We start from the raw sequence: 20,494 nt of genomic DNA, 5'->3' as shown, positions 1-20,494 counted from the left end.
TATACAAAACATGATTTTACAATTTTCGGAGTGTTTTGAACCATTACCGTATTAAAAAATGTGTTACAGCTTAATCTTATATTATGCACGTACATAGTCATTATGAAATTAATAATATGTGCTCGTATGGATCACTCTCCCATAACGGGAAAACACCCACATACATATGTATAAATAGAAAAACCGGAAAAGTACTCCTCGGGAAAAAGATCCGTCGCAGTACAGAGGCCTCAACAGAACATCAATAAGACAATCTCTTTCTCGTGGGTGATGTGATTTATGTACAGAGAAATGACTTTATTTAGGTTGATAACTATTTTCTGGATATTCTCTCTATTCTCTACAAAGAAAAAGTGGGGTAAGTTTACTTAAAAATCAGGTCAATGATTTGCAACTAAGGCCTTTGCATTAGTGTAAACATGCATATAAGGTAGATGGTAGGCATTTAAATCAGTATACCTTTAAGAACGAAGAGGTTTCTCTGTATTCACCTAGATATAGATTGCGATTTTTTTAATGATTCAAAGCAAATATCCAGTAGTGCGTTGAAGATAGAAATAATAGTTTCAATATTAAGTAATCGATGGAAGTGGAATTTAACTGAGTATAGCTAAAACCATAGTGGGAGTCAGCAGTACAATACATCACCACAAAGACACGTCCAAGTGGATAGCATAGTTAACGTAGTGTAAAACAGTTATATTATCTAGACGAGAAAATAAGCCATAGTAATTTGGAACGCTATGATAGAAGACTTAATTATTTTTGGTATCTAATTTAAAATTATAATATTTATTGGGAATAAAAGGAATATTTTAAAGACTTCTAATATTTCTTAATTAATTTGCCTTCTCAAATACAACTGCTAAACTTTTAATTATACATACATACATATGTATTTGCTGAATTTTAGTTTGTCCGAGAAACAAATAAAAAAATTGTGACTTTCAATCAACGTTTAATGAGGAAGTAAGATTCAATTACATATCAATAACATTAGTCGCTATACACATACACATTCTTACAAAATCAGGGTTGCAATTTAAATAGTTAAATATACATATTTCAATCAAAAATAAAATATTGGTGTTACGTGTATTTTGTTTGATTCCTTGTACAATATAAAATTCGAATCTTATTTCTTAGTATTAAAAGTTTTGTGTAACTTTGCTTGCCAATCTAGTTGCATTTTGAGAAGCACACATAGTTGTGCGAGCTTTGACTTCGAGGTGCATCTTTATCTAATATAGTCGGACACAAATTTCTATACTTTGTTTGCAGTGTAAAAAACAAGTTGATTATTCTTAAATTCAAATTGGTTTTATTGTATAGGCTCGCTCTTGCTTTCTGATTTATTGTTGACAAGTATTTTATTTATCAATGCTCAGATTCCATAAACTTTCCATTATTTAAATCTTAAATTTCTAATGCACAAAAAATATTGAAAGTAAATGAGCAATTTAAATGAATTATACCCTACAACTAGAGTTGCATAGTTACAATATTTCGCTCCCAGAGTTAAATTCAAATGTAGTATTTTTGAATTGAGTAACGGAATTTGACGACATATCGGACGCCTTTAACAATTATTTTGGTATTAAGTACTCTCGATGCAATTTTGTATTAACATGTACCTTTATACTTATCGTTTTATCATTTAGTAAGGCAAACGGCTTTAGAGGCAGTTTGTTCAAAATAATACTTTGAGTATAAAAAACACAAGCGGGTTAAAGTAAAGAAATCTGCAAATGGTTTAGTTACAAGTCGTTAAATAAATGCACTCCTTGTTAAATACACTAAATTGAAATAGTTTAAAAAGTATACATAGGCAGATTTTCTTGGGCTTATAAGCAAAATATTTTAGGTATAGATGTCACAATATAACACTTTTATATGATTTTCATTTAGTTACTATTAAGCTTAATATACAATTTATTTTTCAATTTTTTTTTTTACTGAATATAAATGTAGTGAAATCTTCTCGGTAGAGCAAATTTTTTTCTCGATTATTACATTTTTCTTCAACTTGCTTTAAATTTGTCCATTTCCACAGTAATCGTCTCTGATAACTATTTCTAAATGAAGCGTACAAAGTATTTAGTATATTATTTGGCATACAATTTTTGTAAAAAGATGTTTTTGTCGGCTTATTGAAATAATACAGTTTATGAGTTGAATGGGACATACTTGAGAAAAAATTATGAAAAATTTCGCAAAACAACATAATACCCCCAGGAACAAAAAATTTGTTTTCAGATGACAAAGTTAAACCTAGGCGGTTTGAATTGTCTTTCAAAACATGTGACCTCATGTCGTTAAAAAAATTATTTAAATATTTTAGTTCATATAAACATTTGCTGCGAATAGGACTACAATTGCCGTCTTTGAATGGCTTATTTAGACTAAGAGAGTATTTTTGGCATAACCGAGAACGTTCTGAAAGTTTTAAGCGTCGTATATCTACTCCTCCAAGCAAGATCGCATCTATGATGTGTAAAGAGCATATTCTGGTTTGAGTTCTACCTTCACCAGTATACTCGTAAACAATTTCGCCATAAAATATTGATTTCGGTGATATGTCAAATATATATTCCACGGGATCCCATTTTTTGCTGTCACTATATCGTAGTAAACAACCTTTAGACTTACATAGAAACATACTACAAGCATTAATATTAGTTTCGGCCCGTCCAACTGGCACAAAATACCAGTCATATATACTGTTAATGTTATTTTGGATGCATTCTGTAGTATGTAATTCTGTAGGCAAAGAGTTAAAAAATAACTTATCATTCCAATCACCTAGAATTTCTTCCAGAAATTTCTCTTGGGTTTTCGACTCTGGGGCTTGTCGAAGCTTATCTGGAAGTCCCCACAGTTCAAGACAACGTTTTCTGATTTCCGACTGCCTAGTTTCCTTAAGCTGGGTGTTTCTGCAATATGCTGCAATTTTTTTCAAACCTAAAATTTGGTTTTGTCCAATGTCATTATTACTTTTAACAATATAATCTAAGAAAATTTGATCAGACACAATGTGTTGTTGGTTGACAATTTCTAAAACATCTTCTTTACCCAAGTTTAAAATGTCGTTGACGTGGTCCAAGTATTTACAAACATAATCAGTATTTGATTTCTTCCACTTACAAACTAAATATCGCTCTGAATTTGCCGGTCTACTACTATTAGGCTTCAATATAGATATCTGATCAAAACATTTATACATTAAAAATATCAGTCCTATACTAAATGGCGTGAATAAATCAAATAATTTGCAAAGAAAACTGCCATTAACCCGAAGGATTTTCAATGCCATTAAACATTGACATAAGTACAGTTGCTTAGAAAGAATTTCTTGGATATTTTCTTGGCCCTCAACTGAAAATCCTCCATCTGCCATAACGAAATGAACACCAGATTCACAATGCTTTAGTACGTAATCTGCAAAAGAGTCTTGATTGTCTTTGAAATATATATTTCCGTCTTTTCTTACTCCGTAGTAAGTGTCGAATGATTCTGGTGAACCGGCAAAAAATTTATCTAATTTGAAATCATTTGGGCCACGTAAGGTAAATCCAAATCCTTTTGCTTCCCAAGATTTCCTGTAAAGTATGTATTCTGAGAAACCACCGGGCCCTGTTAAATATATAAAAAAGTATTAATAGCTTTTAATTGGGATCGTATTTTTAATATTATTGTGAAATGACTCAAATAATTTTGTGCACACAAATTTAAAAAATAAGCAGCTTTATCGACCTCTCGACAAAATTTCTTTGTTAGTAAAACCGCAAGGTCTCTATTTGCCTTTTTATTATTCATTTACATTTGAATTATCGATAGCGATTCTAGAAAGTTTGTTACAATATTTATCATAACCATTGTATTATATACAATATTTATATATACTAAAATTACATGTTGTTAAGAAGGTCTTCTTCAAAGTTTAGCTATTTAAGAATATGCCTACGAGAGGATTTTTGAAAATTTATTATTATTTTCGGAGATACAGACATTTTACTGACCCGGCCTCCAAACTGGTTCGGCTGGGTCTAATCGAACAAAGAACTTTACGAAAACGTGTTTTTCTCAGACTAGATCTTCAATACGAAACCCACGATTTCTCGAGTTTTCCTGAACCGATTTACTTGAAATTTTCAGAGAATCTTTTTTATATACCATCATCATCCCCAAATTTCAATTTTTACTATTTTTTAAAATACAAGAAAAAAATGGTAAAAAAAATCTTTTTTTTTTTGCAACAGTCGTCATTTTGACAAACATTTTTTGTTTTACTTATCGCTAGTTCATACAATTGCGACATCATTGCGGTTTAAAAACTTTTTTTTTTCATTTTAGATGACTACTAGGGTTGAAATCATGGGTATACTCATGTGCCAATTCTTTGAGTCCTTCTCTCTTCTGTTCTCTTGTAACATTAATGGAAAATTGATAAAAAATTGATGGTAAAAATATTAATTGCCTTTTTGTTTTTATGACACTTTGAAAATTAACTAAAATTCATGTCTCTAGACTAGAATACCTCCTTAAAAAGGTTTTTGAAAGCGTCCGTTGTATCCCTTTCTCGTTACTGTTGTTATTATAAATAGGGATATTAATAAAGGTCATTAAAAAAGAGTGAAGACTAAGGATGTCGTCATATATTATATTATAGAATGGGAAGAGGCAACATGAAAAACTGTCAAATTGTTTGTAAATTAGAAACAACAAGTAAGGAAGGACAAGTGTTATATGGGAAATAGGCGTGGTTGTAGTCCGAATTCGCTCATTTTCGCACTATAACATAGAAATATAAAAACGTTATGCACCGAATTGGGTTGAAATCGGTTAAGCAGATCCCAAGATATGGGTTTTCACCTAAAAGTGGCCCACTGACTAATTTTGAACGCGGTTCCTATAAAGTCATCTCGTAACATCCCAGAGATAAAATTTAATGTCTCTGGCGTGTTTAGTGCTTGGTTCATCGCGCTTTTATTATTTTTTAACAGTACCGTTATATGGGGAGTGGGCGGGCTTGTCACCCGATTTCACCCATTTTCAAACCGTCAATAGAAGTACTAAACACATATACTTCCAGTGAATTTTGTTATTATAACTTTAGTGGTTTAGGAGATATGCACATTAAACCTATTAGGGGCGGGACCACGCCCACTTAAAAAAGAAAATTTTAACTGCAGATGCCACTCCCTAATGTGATCCTGTGTACTAAATAACAGCTTTGTATCTTATTGCGGAAATTAGTTATGGCAATTTATTTGTTTTTGATTAATGGCGTTTTGTGGGCGTGGCAGTGGTCCGATTACGCCCATCTGCAATACCAACCGTCTCACGGTACTCAGAAACATGTCTACCAAGTTTCATAAAGATATCTCAATTTTTACTCAAGTTAGAGCTTTCACGGACGGACGGACAGACAGTCACCCGGATTTCAACTCGTCTCTTCATCCTGATCATTTATATATATATATAACCCTATATCTAACTCGATTAGTTTTAGGTGATACAAACAACCGTTAGGTGAACAAATTATTATACTCTGTAGCAACAGGTTGCAGTATAAAAACGTTAACACTTTTGGAAAGTTCAAAAATAAACTTAATTTATGAGTTTATAATGAAAAAGGTTAAATGAAACGAGATGGAAAATGTGTCGTTAAATTTTTGGAGTCATTCTTAAAGAATTTCTTTTATTTGTAGTCAATATACGAGTAAGTGGATGATTAAACGATCGCATCGTGATTTCGAAGATGATTACGATTTACACATAAAACATACATAGTTACCAATTGTTTGCCAACTTGTATGTCTTCAGAAAAACAGAAAAATCCTTCATTAATGATTGATTTGGATTACCTTTATTAGAACTGTTGCCATTTCCAACTTGAAGTAAGTCAAAACCGTTAAAAAATTGTTAAATGTATTATAAAAATCGATTTGTACACATTTGTTTTATAAGATCAAGTACGTTTCAGAAGGGATAAGGCTTAAATTTTGTAGAAAATTGCTTTTAAAAATCCGAAATCCGGTGTGAGAGATATAATAATTTGTTACAAATAATATAAATATTTAAAAATTTCGAACAAATCTAGCAAACTTAGGGCGGAGAAATACTATATGTAGTGTTATGGAGAATAAGATATTCACGGCACTGTTTTTGTATCAGTATATTTAAGAAATACTTATATATACGTTTTCCTCTTCGTCTACTTTTAAGAATTAGTGATTTTCTACTTAAAAGTTAACTAATAATTTCATATATTTGCGTGTACATACTTGTACACATCATGCATGTGGTTCAAAAATACATTTCTTGACATTTCCCAGATATAAAGATTTAAATAAGGTTTGAGTTATCTTTTGCGCCGCAGAGGTTAGTCAAGTTCCTCCTGAATGGCCTCTTTGATAGAGATAAACATTTTTCTAAAGCGACTGTTCACGTTATACTACAAAAAAATCGTATTTAAATTACACTAAAAAAAAACTAAATTACTTAGTGAACCATCCAATATAACCTAATTAATGTTATCAAAATAGTTAACAATTATTATAAAAAAGAGGAAATAAACACACTATACAAAATATCTGCAAGAGTTACACGACACATGTGGAGCCCATAAAAAAACATAATTATGAAACACGTTATTCCTCTGCAATGTGCAAACACATACTATCCTATACAAGCAGCGATGCAAGTAACACTATCACCCGTGCTCTATTCTCTATTTCGACAGTAAGCGCGCGCGAAGACCCACGTCATATGGGTCCGAAACTTGCTTAGAAAGAAAATATTTTCGATTTGTAATCGCCCTTTTCCATATATATTTGCTTATTTAAATAGAATATATTAGGTAAAACCCATGTTAAAAAATATTTTTTTTATTAACTTGTGTAATCAAATCATGGTTCAAATTTCTGTTTTTGGAAATGTAACTGCAACTTCGCGAATGTTCAACTAAATTTGGAATAAATAGCTGTTATATATGTATCTGGTAATTTCAAACTAAGTGAAAATTTAAAATATTCTCTGAATTCTCTGAATTTCATTACTTCACATATTGACCAATGTATGTACGTATATCGGTCAGCCAGAGCCGATTTTCGACACAAGAGCACATTATTAAAAGGCAATGATCATCTCTTAATTTCAATAAAACTCGTATAGCTCACAAATTTAATGGCATTTTCGGTGAAAAAAAGTCAACCATAGGCACTGCATTGCAAGGCTTTATTTCATTGTACTAAAATTTGCGATAAGTAGGCGAATGGGCCGATTTAGCCCATTTTCATAACGTAACATAAGAATGTCAGGATAATACGATTTACCAAATTTGGTTAAAATTGGTTGGGTTGTTCAAGAGGTATTGGATTTTACCTTAAGGTAGACAGTACCACTCTCATTTTGGAATTGTCACCGTCTCCGATGAAAGCCTTCCGAACCATCTTAGCAGTGAAATTTATTGCTTCTGACGTATTTATTTAGTGAGTACAAACATCAGAGGTGAGAAACTTTCTATTTCCTTTCATTCTAAACAGCAATTTAAGTATACATATGTAATAGAGGAATAAGCCAACTTTCATATTCCCAAGTTCGGAAAGATTTTCGGGATAGGAAGAAATTTTGAAGATCACTCTATCAACAGAGATAGGCAGCCTAGTCGTCGATGACTGGAGGGTGTCCGAGGAGCTATATATGTCGGATCACTCCTGGATATTCTTCAGCATTCGCGAGAATTTCGGTACTCCGCTCCAATATAGAAACCCGTACCATAAAAAGATACCATTAAGCAACACAAAAAAGCAGTCACGAAGGTAAAGGCAGACTCGTGGAGTCCTTCCACCTATAAATAGAAACTTGCAAATAATCTGTTAGGACGCAGTACAAAAAACGCACCAATATTTCATATGTAAAGACGGAAGGAGGAGGAGACTTGAACCTACTCTGCTGGAGAGTCATTTAAGGTACTTATGAATTAACACTTGCTTGGTAGTCCGCAATCTACGGTAATGGGAGTTCAACTAGAACAACTTGCAAATACAGTAGAACAATCTGGCCTCAAAGCAAACAATAAGAAAATTACAAACGCTATTGACAGCTTCGTACCGATTAAAGCGGCGCCTCAGGCTGCCATTGTTGGTAAAATGCTACCGAAGCTAAAGGAACCAAAGGTTCTAAGGCTTGAAAAGGTTATAAGGCCAGTATCCGGCTATCGTATATCCCATGAAGCGGGGAAAGAGTCAAGGTGGCGTCCCTACCAAAACCTGGTAAAACACACGATAATGCTAAAGACTTTAGACATATAAGCCTCACATATCACATCAGATCAATCATAGTGGATACTTTATCGACTACACAATGTGCATACATAAAGAGTCGATAGATAAAATCGATGAAATCGTAATAACTTTTTTTCTGTGGTACCATGCTTTGCAGTCTGTCATTTCCGTCCACAGGGAATGCAGACGGGATTTTAGCGGCACTCCTCCGAGTATACGGACCATTGTGAGGTTGGTAAACATGTTTGCGGAATTTGCAAGTATCGCAAGAAGACCGTATTATCGCGATCCATATGTTTGTGCTCAAGAGACAATCACGGCTCTTGCATCTTCTATTCAGGCAAATCCAATAGTTTCGTCTCGCACCTTATCAGCGCAACTTGGAGTCAGCAGACAGTCATCACAATTGATAATTCATGATTACTAAAATCTGCGCCCGTGCAAAGTTCAAATAACAAGCTCTAGATTTGCATATTCGCCTGGAATTTTCCCAAAAATGATTGAAATGACCGAAGAATACAATTCGATAAATTTACTGTTTACGTCTGATGAGGCACATTTTGACCTAAACGGATATGTAAACAAAGGTAAACTTGCTGTATATGGGGTGAATAAAATCCAGTAATAATCCGGACGGAACTTCACCTAGAACGAGCCCCTGTGTGGTGCGCAGTTTCATCAAGGTGTATTGTCGGGCCATACTTCTTTGAAGAAAACGGTACAACAGTAACTGTCAATGGGCACCGTTATTTAAAGATGTTGAATTAGTTTTTTTTACCCAGAACTGCGGCGATGACGTATCTCTTTCAATAGCATTTAATTCCAGAAAGATGAAGCAACTGCACACATAGTCAGGCGGGTTATTGCGGAGCTCCAACGAAAATTTGAAAACAAATTAATATTAAGAAACTCCACTTCCCGCTAGCCGCAAGGTCATCTGACCTGACTGCACCACACTTTTTTATGGGGTTATGTCATACAAAAGGTGTACAAAATAAAAATCCAGAAATCTGACTAAATTGAGGCAGTCCATTAAATCGATAATTTAGGCAATCCCGACTTAAGCCCATCAGGCCGCAATGAATAATTTTCTACTTAGGTGTCGCATATGCGTGGCTGGCCCATAATTTTTAAAATAATTTGTTATATAAAATAAAATAAAATTTGCTATACAATAAAAAAAATGTAATTCATTGATCAAACAAAAGTTATTATGGTTTTTTTTTTTGTAGCACGACTCATGTGCCTGTACAACTTCAACTTAACGGAGAAGGAGTGAAGGCAGTAGCATATGCAGACTTCCACACTTCCACAACCATTGATTTCATGGAAGGAGCATTACGAAGGTTACACCTATGGGCCGCGACCAGCGACCAGTAAATCTAAAATACCTCAATTTCATCTTCCCTCTCTCAGCGGTACAATGAGCCTTAAACCAAATATATTTTAGTTATGTGCATCTAAACGGCAGTTATTAGACCAATTCTTACATATGGAGCCCTGCTTTGATAGCCAGCATTAAAGAAACAATACAATATCAAAGAAGTAAGGAAAGGCTAAGTTCGACCTAACCGAACATTTTATACTCTTGCAACTTGCAATGAGCAATACTTTCCCCTGCCATCATTGGTAATTTATTAAGTTATATTATAGGTCATAGACTGAATTAGTTATAAAATTTACTTACCCCCCGTCAGCGAAAATCATATAATTATTCTCAAATGAGATATACTTGACATAAAATAAACTGATTTTAATATTTGGTGTGCAAAACGTCAACCCAAAGACCAATGTCTAGACCTTTCATTCATGTTCACCGCTAAACCATTGACAAAATAAGGTTTGTTAGAATAACGGAAATTATTATACTTGTATGTAGTATAATATAACATAATTTCACATACTTTCGGCTTTAAACTTAAATATATCCAATAGTATACGTCCAGTTAATTTTGCTAAGATATCTTACATATTAACGATATATTCGATATAAAACCAAACGAAAGTTTGAAAATCTTTTAGAAGGTAATTACAATATTATCTATTTTTGGTATTACAATATATATAAATAATAACAGAAACAGATGCTATTTTCATTCAGGTACCTTACATACCATCAACAATATATGTATAAGGAGTAAAGTCAACCCGATGTTTGAAAATCCGGATATTAGTTATATTAGCCCCCATATAACTACAGGACAGATTTTCACCCGGTTTTTTCCATTTCATTTACGTAGAAGCACTGGAGAAAAACACTCTCACTCAATTAAATTAAGCTAACTTACATATTGGCCGAGATATGGGGTCAGTAGGAAGATCGAAAAATTTTCTATTAGGTATATGGGGTGGCTAAATGAGCCTACGTCGTCCCGAAAACATACACGCCAACACACCTAACACAATCTACACATCAACTAACACAATCTACATCACACATCAGCAACATTCACCACATCACCTCTCGCAACATTCACCACCTCACCTCACGCAACATACACTTCACACAACGACACTACCACCCAGGATATCCAACACACCGGCGATCATCCCACCAACCATCAACAAAACCAAAACACGGGTAGCGGCTGGTCTCTTTTGCGTATCAAAATTCGAAGCGGACATCTCGTCATCGTTCTGATTCCCGTTGAAGTATCGGGCCTGAGCCGGACAATCAATCCTTTTTTTTCTATTTTTTTTACATTTTTTGCGCTGCGTCGCAAGTGACGTATTAATTTATTCAATTATTGCGAAACGATATTGAAGAGTGAGTGGTGAGTGTAATACTTCCAAAGGGTTGGAATAAATACATGGTCCTTCGAGCCTAAAAGACAGGCACTATAGATATACTAGCAAACAAAAAACAAAAAAAAGCTAAAAAGTATATATATATTATATATGTATATAAAGTGAACAAAACGCAAAGTGCAGTGGTACATGGAACCGTGAAAACAAAAAGCTATCTAAAGGAAAAACAAAACACATCAAAGTGCTGTAAAGTGTATTAAACACATATAAAAAGTTTTTTATACATAGTGCATATGTGTTTTCCGAAAAAAAAAAATAATAATAATAAAAAATAAAACAAAACACCCTTATGTGCATATCGACAACAAAAAATAAGTGGCTAAAAAGTGGTGACAAAAACAAAAAAAAAGAAGAGATAAAAGCTTAAATTATATTTTAAATTACATTTAAATAACAACAATAAAAACAAAACGGGCGCGAAAATAATCCCAAAATCAAACCGGGCGCGAGCTGAACAACAAATTTAATATCATATACAAATATACATTCGGGCGCGGAGTAACAAAAACCACCACAAAAAGCAACACCTAGCACGCAAAACCAGAAACAACAGAGGACAAAGGAATTGGAAAGCAACACAGAAGAACACATAGACGTACATACACGTAACTATTGTATACAAGTATACACGCAATACATATTCCCCAAAAGCCCTTGGAGGAAATCAAAGTGAGTCCATTCGATTCCTTTTCTTATATTTATGCACATACATATGTATATTCATTGCGAATTACAGATTATATTTTGTACAAAACTGTAATAAAACATCAAAAAACCGTTCAATATCTTGTTAACGGGTGCCAATTTGGTCTAACTTACCGGTTTAAATTGCGGGTTCAAATAACGAAAAACCGTTTATTGTATTATATAATATATGTAAATTCATACACATACATATACGACATACATATATATGTATATAATATATAATAATTGACTACCTGTATCTGCTTACCTTCGTGTATTCAAACACAATATACAAAAAAAAAAACCCAAATTTAAGTATTTCAATACTTACAAATTTTTCCGGCAATACCCCTTACGCTTAATTAAGCAGTAAGCAGGATTGCGAAATATATGTGAGCAAAGGAAAAGTCAAACTTAAAGCATAAAAGGCAAAATAAATATACATACATATATACAATAAACGAAGTTAAACGAAAAAACAAAGAAGAAAAAAAAAATATATATATACGTACAAAAAGGAGTACTTACATTTACTTCTAACGTATATATAACAATTACATATATAACAAGTAAGGAAGGGCTAAGTTCGGATGTAACCGAACATTTTATACTCTCGCAAAGTCAAATGGTATACTCGTTTGAGATTTCTTTGTGGATTAACTGATATTTTCGGTAGAAGGTCAACTATAGGCAATGGGGTCCATTATTTAGTACTTAGGGGTTTGAACAGTTTTGGTTCGATTTAGACAATTTTTGGCCGCAAGGTGGCATACTTTAATTGCATTATTCACGCAAAGTTTTACCCCGATATAATCATTGTTACCTGATTTGCATAGTGGAAAGTGAAAGAATCAGATGGAATTGAAAATGGTGTTACATGGGAAGTAAGCGTGGTTGTAGTCCGATTTCGTCCATTTCCGCACTATGACATAGAAACATGAAAAGAACGTTATGCACCGAATTTGGTTGAAATCGGTTGAGCAGATCTCAAGATATGGGTTTTCACCTAAAAGTGGGCTGTGCCACGCCCACTGACTAATTTTGAACGCGGTTCCTATAAAGCCAATTTATAACATCTCAGAGATAAAATTTAATGTCTCTGGCGTGTTTAGTGCTTGATTTATCGCGCTTTTAGTAGTTTTTAACAGTACCGTTATATGGGGAGTGGGCGGAGTTGCCACCCGATTTCAAATTTTCACACCGTCAATAGAAGTGCTAAAAACATTTGCTTCTAGTGAATTTTGTTATTATAGCATTAGCGGGTTAGGAGATATGCACATTAAACCTATTAGAGGCGGGACCACGCCCACTTTTTAAAAAAAAGTTTTAACTGCAGATGCCCCTTCCTAATGTGATCCTGTGTACTAAATAACAGTCTTGTATCTTATTGCGGAGCTTAGTTATGGAAAGTTATTTGTTTTTGATTAATGGCGTTTTGTGGGCGTGGCAGTGGTCCGATTACGCCCATCTGCAATACCAACCGTCTCACGGTACCAAGAAACATGTCTACCAAGTTTCATAAAGATATCTCAATTTTTACTCAAGTTAGAGCTTGCACGGACGGACGGACAGACAGTCACCCGGATTTCAACTCGTCTCTTCATCCTGATCATTTATATATATATAACCCTATATCTAACTCGATTAGTTTTAGGTGATACAAACAACCGTTAGGTGAACAAAACTATTATACTCTGTAGCAACAGGTTGCGAGAGTATAAAAATAATATACAGTGCATAATTACGTATACATACATATGTATTTTAGACATTAAATATTAAATATTAATATCGTATATCACATATCGTATTTCACATACATATGTATATATCCTATACATCATTTATACATGCTATTAAAACCTTACATACGTACATACAGTGCTTACGGAAAATTGCGCCAATACATGCGATTGCCAGTTTCTCTTTCGCGCTCTTTTACGATTATACATAATTCGCTTTTTTACATTACTTACAATATACAATACGCTTATACTTATATACCCTATATATGTACATAGGGTAAATACGGTTCGGTAAATAAAACACGGATTATTTAATAAAAATCATACTATATTATATAAATAATACAAAATTTTGAACAATATACATACATATTGGTTCAAGCTAAATTTATATTTATATTCAAAGTCCACTTTGGCATATATCCCGCAATACCCCTTGCAGCAAGCAAGCAGGATTGCGTACAAAATTTTTCAGCACAAATAATTCGTGCTTACTAGTACATAGATACAAAGTGCATTGATCTCTTCAACGAGCTCTCAATTGCACAAGTACATATATACATAACTACAAGTCCACGCTTTAGGGTATACCTATATACCCCTAAATAAGGACATCAAAAAAAAAAAAAATAGATAAAAAATTTATTCAATAAATTGGTAAATTAAATTAAATTAAAAATAAATACGAACCGGTATCTATAACAACTAAATCCGGGAATTTCAGTTATTTATTTGAAATTAAGAACGCTAATCAACAAAAAAAAAATTTTTTGCGTTTATACATACAAGTATATACGGAAATTAATATTAATTTGGTTCCAAGTGAAAAACTCTATTCACTAACAATAGCTTTCGTTCCCACATTTATACGAGTATATACGAAGATATTTTCTGAATTATCCATCAGTCGACACTGAGGAATTTTTAATTTATTTCATACAATTTCTAAATGAGCTCAGACTCAAAAGATTCAAAAACAACACTCTAAAAGTCTCTAAAAGTACCAAAAATGATTTCGGACGAAAAAAGTCCATGCACACCAGCAGAAGCTACACGCTCCAAACAAGGTGCGACAAAACAAAAAAGGGGTAGAGACATTTCTTACACAAAATTCATTTCGGAAAGTGACAGTTTAATAAGATACTGCACTAGATTCTCATCTTCGCCGATTCAGGACAATTCTGAATCGGTATTAGAAATCAAAAAAGACAATCTTGACAATTTTTGGTCACGTCTCCAAGCTGCATATGACGCAATTGTAGAATCTGACGACTCAGATCTACCAGAAAATTTCAATTCTTCGGCTTACGCAAAATACGAAAACTGCTTAGAACAATTCGAAGAAACCAAAGCAATGATTTTCGATCAACTTAAGCTAATAAAAGCAATTGCACCTACTCCAAATCAGCGAGTAGAGCTGCCACAAGTACAAAGTCATTAGGCAAGTTCAGGCATCCATCTCAAGGTGCCCACATGTGATACAGAAATATTTCATGGTGGTTATGAACAATGGCCGTCCTTCCGGGACATGTTTACAGCCGTTTACATAAACCACCCAAAATTAACAAATGCGCAAAAATTGTATCACCTCCGATACAAAACAAAAGGTCAAACAGGCGTCATAGTAAAACAATTCGCACTAAATGACGATAATTTCAATTTGGCTTGGGAAGCTCTTAAATCAAGATTCGAAAACGAAAGAATATTGGTCGATAAACAAATATCGATATTAATGAACTTGCCAAAAATTTAAAGGGAAACTAGTGAAGAATTTATCAAACTTCAATCCACTGTTTCAAATTGTTTGTCGGTTTTATCGACACAAAATATTCCCACAGACAGCTGGGATCCAATACTGGTAAACATATGCACTGCCGCATTATCAGAAAAATCATTACTTCTATTCAAGCGAGTAGCAACAACAATTTAAATAGAAGCTTCTTCAAAAATCAAACGTTCACATCCGAACAGTACAAGCAAACTTCATGCGAACTATGTACAGGGGGGCATAAGCTCAAATCTTGCGAGAGATTCAAAAAGATGAATATTTTCGATCGAAATAATTTTATAAAAACGAAAAGACTTTGTACAAATTGCCTATCACATGCACATACACTTAAAGAGTGCGAAAGCAAATTTAATTGCATTTATTGTCATAAACGACATCATTCAACGCTGCATTACAACACATTTTCCAGCTCACCCCCAAACAGTGCAAATATGAAAAGAGCCATGGGTTTAGTTGCAACAGCAAATCCCGAAGTGCGAAATCCCGAAAATTGCCAAGAAGCACCATGCTGCTCGAAGGCATTAAACACCCAAGCGCTACACAGCGAAATTTAAAGTAGAGTACTACTACCCACAGCAGTCGTCTCCATCGAACACCGAGGAGAGCTGTTTAAACTTAGAGCCTTAATAGACCAAGGATCACAACGATCTTTCATAGCGTCTAGGGCTCAAAATAGGCTACAACTGCCAACAAAACTAGCCAATTTTGAAATCACGGGAATGGGCGGAAGAGTAGTCCAAAACTCAAATAAAATCTGCCCCATTACCCTAATTTCCCCCCAAGCGGATAAGCACATACAAGCAGAAGCTTTAGTCTTACCGCAACTTACAAATATGCTTCCAAGCTATCACATAAATAGCAAGCATTGGCAAAAGGTTTCACACCTAAAGCTAGCAGATCCCAACTGCAACACTCCCGCTCAAATATACCTTCTATTAGGCAGCGATCTCATACCACAGATAATACTCGAAGGTATTGAGAAAATTTCAAATACACTTCTGGCACAAAATACTATTTTTGGGTGGATCCTAAGTGGACTAGTTTCGGAACCAGTTACCACCATGACCACTCAGGTTGAGGAAATCTCAAACAAATACCTCAATTCACAATTGAAAAAATTTTGGGAGTTAGAAGAACTCCCCCCCATATCAATCACAACCCCTGAAGATCAGTATTGTGAAGACTTTTACAAAGCCACAACTACTAGAACAGATAATGGTCCACCACTAAAACAACAATTTCCTAACACACTCGCCTTAGGTCATTCTCGCACCTCTGCAATACAGCAGTTTTTAAGTATGGAAAAGAACTTACTTAAAAAAGATGAGCTTAAGCCAGAATACGATGGCGTGTTGGAAGAATATCTCCATTTAGACCACATGGAGGAAATAAGTCCATGCGAAAAAATCATCAACGGCAAATACTACTCATTTTATTTGCCGCACCATGCAGTAGTAAAGCCAGACAAAAAAACAACTAAAGTAAGAGTTGTCTTTAAAGCATCAAGATCCACTAGCTCGGGGAATTCCCTAAATGATATTCTATTTACGGGACCCACGCTCCAACCAGATTTAATGCTCCTCATATTAAATTGGCGTATATTCAAATACGTATTTAACGGAGACGTCGAAAAAATGTATAGACAAATAGTCGTACATAAAGACGATTAAGATCTTCAGCGAATTATTTTCCGAAAATCTCCCAATAGTCCACTCCGCGACTATAAATTAAAAACAGTTACCTTTGGCGTCAACTGTGCTCCATATTTAGCCATTCGAACACTGCACGAATTGGCAGAAAACACCAAGTCAGAATTTCCTCTGGCAACCCAGGTGTTAAAAACACAAACGTATGTAGACGATATCTTGTTTGGAAGTCACAGTCTTCCACAAGCATACGAGTCACTATCACAAGTGATAAAAGCCCTCAAAACCGCAGGGTTTCCGTTGAAAAAGATAACGGCGAACCACCCTAATATTCTAAAAAATATACCACATGAAAATTTGTTAGATACTAATTTCCTTAAATTCGAAAAGGAAAGTACAACAAAAACTCTGGGGATCCAATGGAATGCGATATCTGACCAGTTTTCATACACTACAGAGTCAATATCTGCATTATCTGCCATAACAAAGCGGCAAATTCTATCCTCTGTGGCGAAACTTTTCGACCCCGCAGGATGGCTTTCGCCAGTTATGATACAAGCCAAAATTCTAATACAAGAATTATGGTTAGATGGTACCGACTGGGACGAACAAGTAAAACCACTGCGTTTAGAAAAGTGGTCCCAGTTTGTGAGCAATCTACATTATATCTCACAGATACAAATCCCACGATGGGTAAATTATGCCCCAGAGCACAAAGTCGAACTACACGGCTTCTGTGACGCTTCTGAAAAGGCATATTGGGCAACTATATATGTTCGCACACAAAGCGACACTGCGACCACAAGCCACTTATTAGTAGCAAAAGCAAAAGTGGCTCCTTTAAAAACAATAAGTCTACCACGACTTGAACTATGTGGAGCGCTACTACTAGCCAAACTCGTGTCCATCGTACAAACACATTTAAACATGGCACAATATAAATTATATCTATGGTCCGATTCCGAAATCGTATTAGCATGGTTAGAAAAACCACCACCATGCATGGAAGACGTATATCTCCAATCGAACGTCTCAAATCCTTGACCAAGTAGGATCAGCCACTTGGCGACATTGGCCAGTGCTGATAATCCTGCTGATCTAGGTACAAGAGGGTGCAAACCCCTGCATCTTGCCACCACCACTCTCTGGTGGAGTGGCCCCCGCTGGTTAACAGAATCTCCCGATTCTTGGCCACAAGCGCCCATACGCAATATAATTGACCCAAGAAGTCGAAAAATCGACTCCTTTCATGCAACATCGGATGATACTGACATCCTTGAGCGATTCTCATCGTTCCCCCGAGCCCTCAGAGTAGTTGCCTACCTGATCAAATTTATAGAGCAGTTCAAAACTAAAGTTAACGGAACACCTCCAATATACCCCCAAATGCGATACATTAACGCACCTACACTTACAATAAGCAAAAGGCGCTCTTATCGCATCTACTCAAACGCGCTACTTCAGCCGAGAAATATCATTGCTAAAAGATTCGAAGCCAATCGATAAAAAGAGCTCACTTTTAGTACTAAATCTATTTCTGGACACAAAGGGTTTGCTTCGTGCTTGTCAACTCCAGCCTGACATACAACGAACGACATCCCATAATCATACCAGAAAAAGCACGGCTTGCCACATTATATCTGCATTACGTCCACATACTGATGCTACACGCCGAGCACCGCCTCATGCAACAAATAGTCCGCCAAGAGTTTTATATCCCCCGTCTTAAGCCTCAAATAAAAAAGTGCATTTACATGTGCAAAGTTTGCACAACGTACAAGCAAAAAATGCGAACGCAGATAATGGCAGCACTTCCACCTGAACGCTGCAACTTTGCTCTGCCCTTCACAACAACAGGTGTAGATTTTGCTGGGCCTTTCCAGATAAAGGCTTCAATGTTAAGATCTCCCACTTTAATGAAAGGCTATGTGGCAGTTTTTGTTTGTTTTACGACAAAAGCTGTTCACCTTGAGCTATGTACAAATCTGACGACAGAGGCTTTTCTCGCGGCATTCGCTCGCTTCGTCGGACGGCGTGGTTTTCCTTCAAAAATAATGAGTGACAACGGCAAAACGTTTATTGGAGCCAAAAGAGCCACTGAGAAACAGTTTGTGGACTTTATCCAACAAGTCTCACCTGAGATTGTACAGAAGTACGCACCCCAAGGCATTAATTGGCAGTTTATCCCCCCAAGCGCTCCTCATATGGGTGGTATATGGGAATCAGCTGTAAAAAGCTTCAAATCCCACTTAAAAAAAGTAGCTGGAAACTACAAGTTTAATTATGAAGAATTCTCGACCTTATTAATTCGAATTGAAGCCGTACTCAATTCACGGCCAATCACAATCCTCTCGCAAGATCCCTCCGATTTCACCGCCCTAAATCCTGGGCATTTTCTCACAGGAGCACCCATTCTGGCCATACCTGAGCCAGACGTGGAGTCGCTATCCTTATTAAACCGATGGGAAAGAATCAAAATTCTCCATCACCATTTTAGTCGCCGATGGAAAGAAGATTATCTAAAGAACCTCCACAAGAGGTACCGATGGAAAGCTCCAGAAAAGGCGCCGAAGCTTGGAGATTGCGTGCTAGTACACGATGATTGTCTCCCACCTACTGAATGGCGGCTTGGTCGCATAGAAAACCTTCACCATGGTTCCGACGGTCACATCCGAGTAGTCGATCTCCGTACGCAAACCGGAACACTAACTAGACCGCTCGTAAAGCTATGCTTTTTACCCACAGCCGATAATACCGAACAAACGTAAATAATAACCCGATAAGAACCAAAAATCGCTAAAAATTAATAAATCAAACAAAAACCTAAATCCGGTAAAAGGTCGATCGACCAAACGACCTATTTATGCCACTTAACGTGGCCCAAATTTCCAACTCAATCATGCGACAAACTTATAATCTAAATAACTTTTTCCCATATAGATCATTATGGACGGAAAAGGAAACACCAACGCCAGCAATACGTTCGGCCGTTAATGTGCCACGCCCTGGGGCAAATCCTGCACCCCGAACTACGGCTACCACAGCCCCTCCAATAGCTCCTCGTAGTGGCACGCGGCCACTAACCCCGTCATCCTCGCTGTCTGCGGAGCAGCATCGCCTCCGATGCCCGCTATGTCGTCGCCCACACCTCTTGCAACATTGCGGCATATTTAAAGGTATGCTACCAGTCCAACGACAGCAAATCGCCAGGCACATGGCCACTGCCTGAATTGTCTGGCGCACACCCATGCAACAACCGCATGTGAGTCAAGAGGCCATTGTCAGCTGTGCGGTGAGCAACATAACACACTCCTTCACCGCACCGCGAGGCGCGACAGTGGTCGACTAACTGAATCCCACCGCCGCGGCGTAGTCAGGCGACTCCCCAGACACGCATCAGCACGACCTCGCCGATTGGCGCCCCCTCCGGAGCCGCGTTCCTGGCGCCCACGCAACGAAGCAATTACGCGCCGTAGCCAGCTTCGGCCACCACCCCACCGTGCCACTGGGCTGAGCAGCGTCGTATACACG

At 36.1% G+C, this 20,494-nt stretch overlaps 1 protein-coding gene and 1 long non-coding RNA gene across 4 annotated transcripts in view; one reads left to right on the top strand and one right to left on the bottom strand.

Moving 5' to 3' along the window:
* Nucleotides 1–20,494, bottom strand: part of Cmtr1 (Cap methyltransferase 1) — a 55,582-nt gene that overhangs the window by 15,270 nt on the left and 19,818 nt on the right. Inside the window, exons 2-3 of one of the 3 annotated variants that reach the window (XM_036372079.2) lie at nt 3,491–3,633; nt 3,296–3,438 (exon numbers count right to left, since the gene is read on the bottom strand). The exons of 1 other annotated variant lie outside the window; for it this stretch is intronic. In XM_036372079.2, coding sequence (XP_036227972.2) covers nt 3,427–3,438; nt 3,491–3,633 — 155 coding nt within the window. In that variant the 3' untranslated portion in view covers nt 3,296–3,426. Of the gene's footprint in view, nt 1–938; nt 3,634–20,494 lie in introns of those variants that run through there. One more of the 3 variants, XM_036372075.2, reaches the window with a different exon arrangement.
* Nucleotides 1–20,494, top strand: part of LOC118682721 (uncharacterized) — a 32,877-nt gene that overhangs the window by 659 nt on the left and 11,724 nt on the right. The window contains exon 2 of the long non-coding RNA XR_004978522.2: nt 9,521–9,833. This is a non-coding gene — a long non-coding RNA (uncharacterized lncRNA). The remainder of the gene's footprint in view (nt 1–9,520; nt 9,834–20,494) is intronic.

This window comes from Bactrocera oleae, chromosome 5, assembly GCF_042242935.1.
Source record: "Bactrocera oleae isolate idBacOlea1 chromosome 5, idBacOlea1, whole genome shotgun sequence".
In the NCBI taxonomy this organism is placed as follows: Eukaryota; Metazoa; Arthropoda; class Insecta; order Diptera; family Tephritidae; genus Bactrocera; species Bactrocera oleae.
The sequence above is the reverse complement of the archived record's forward strand: the minus strand, read 5'-3'. Positions and strand labels throughout refer to the sequence as shown.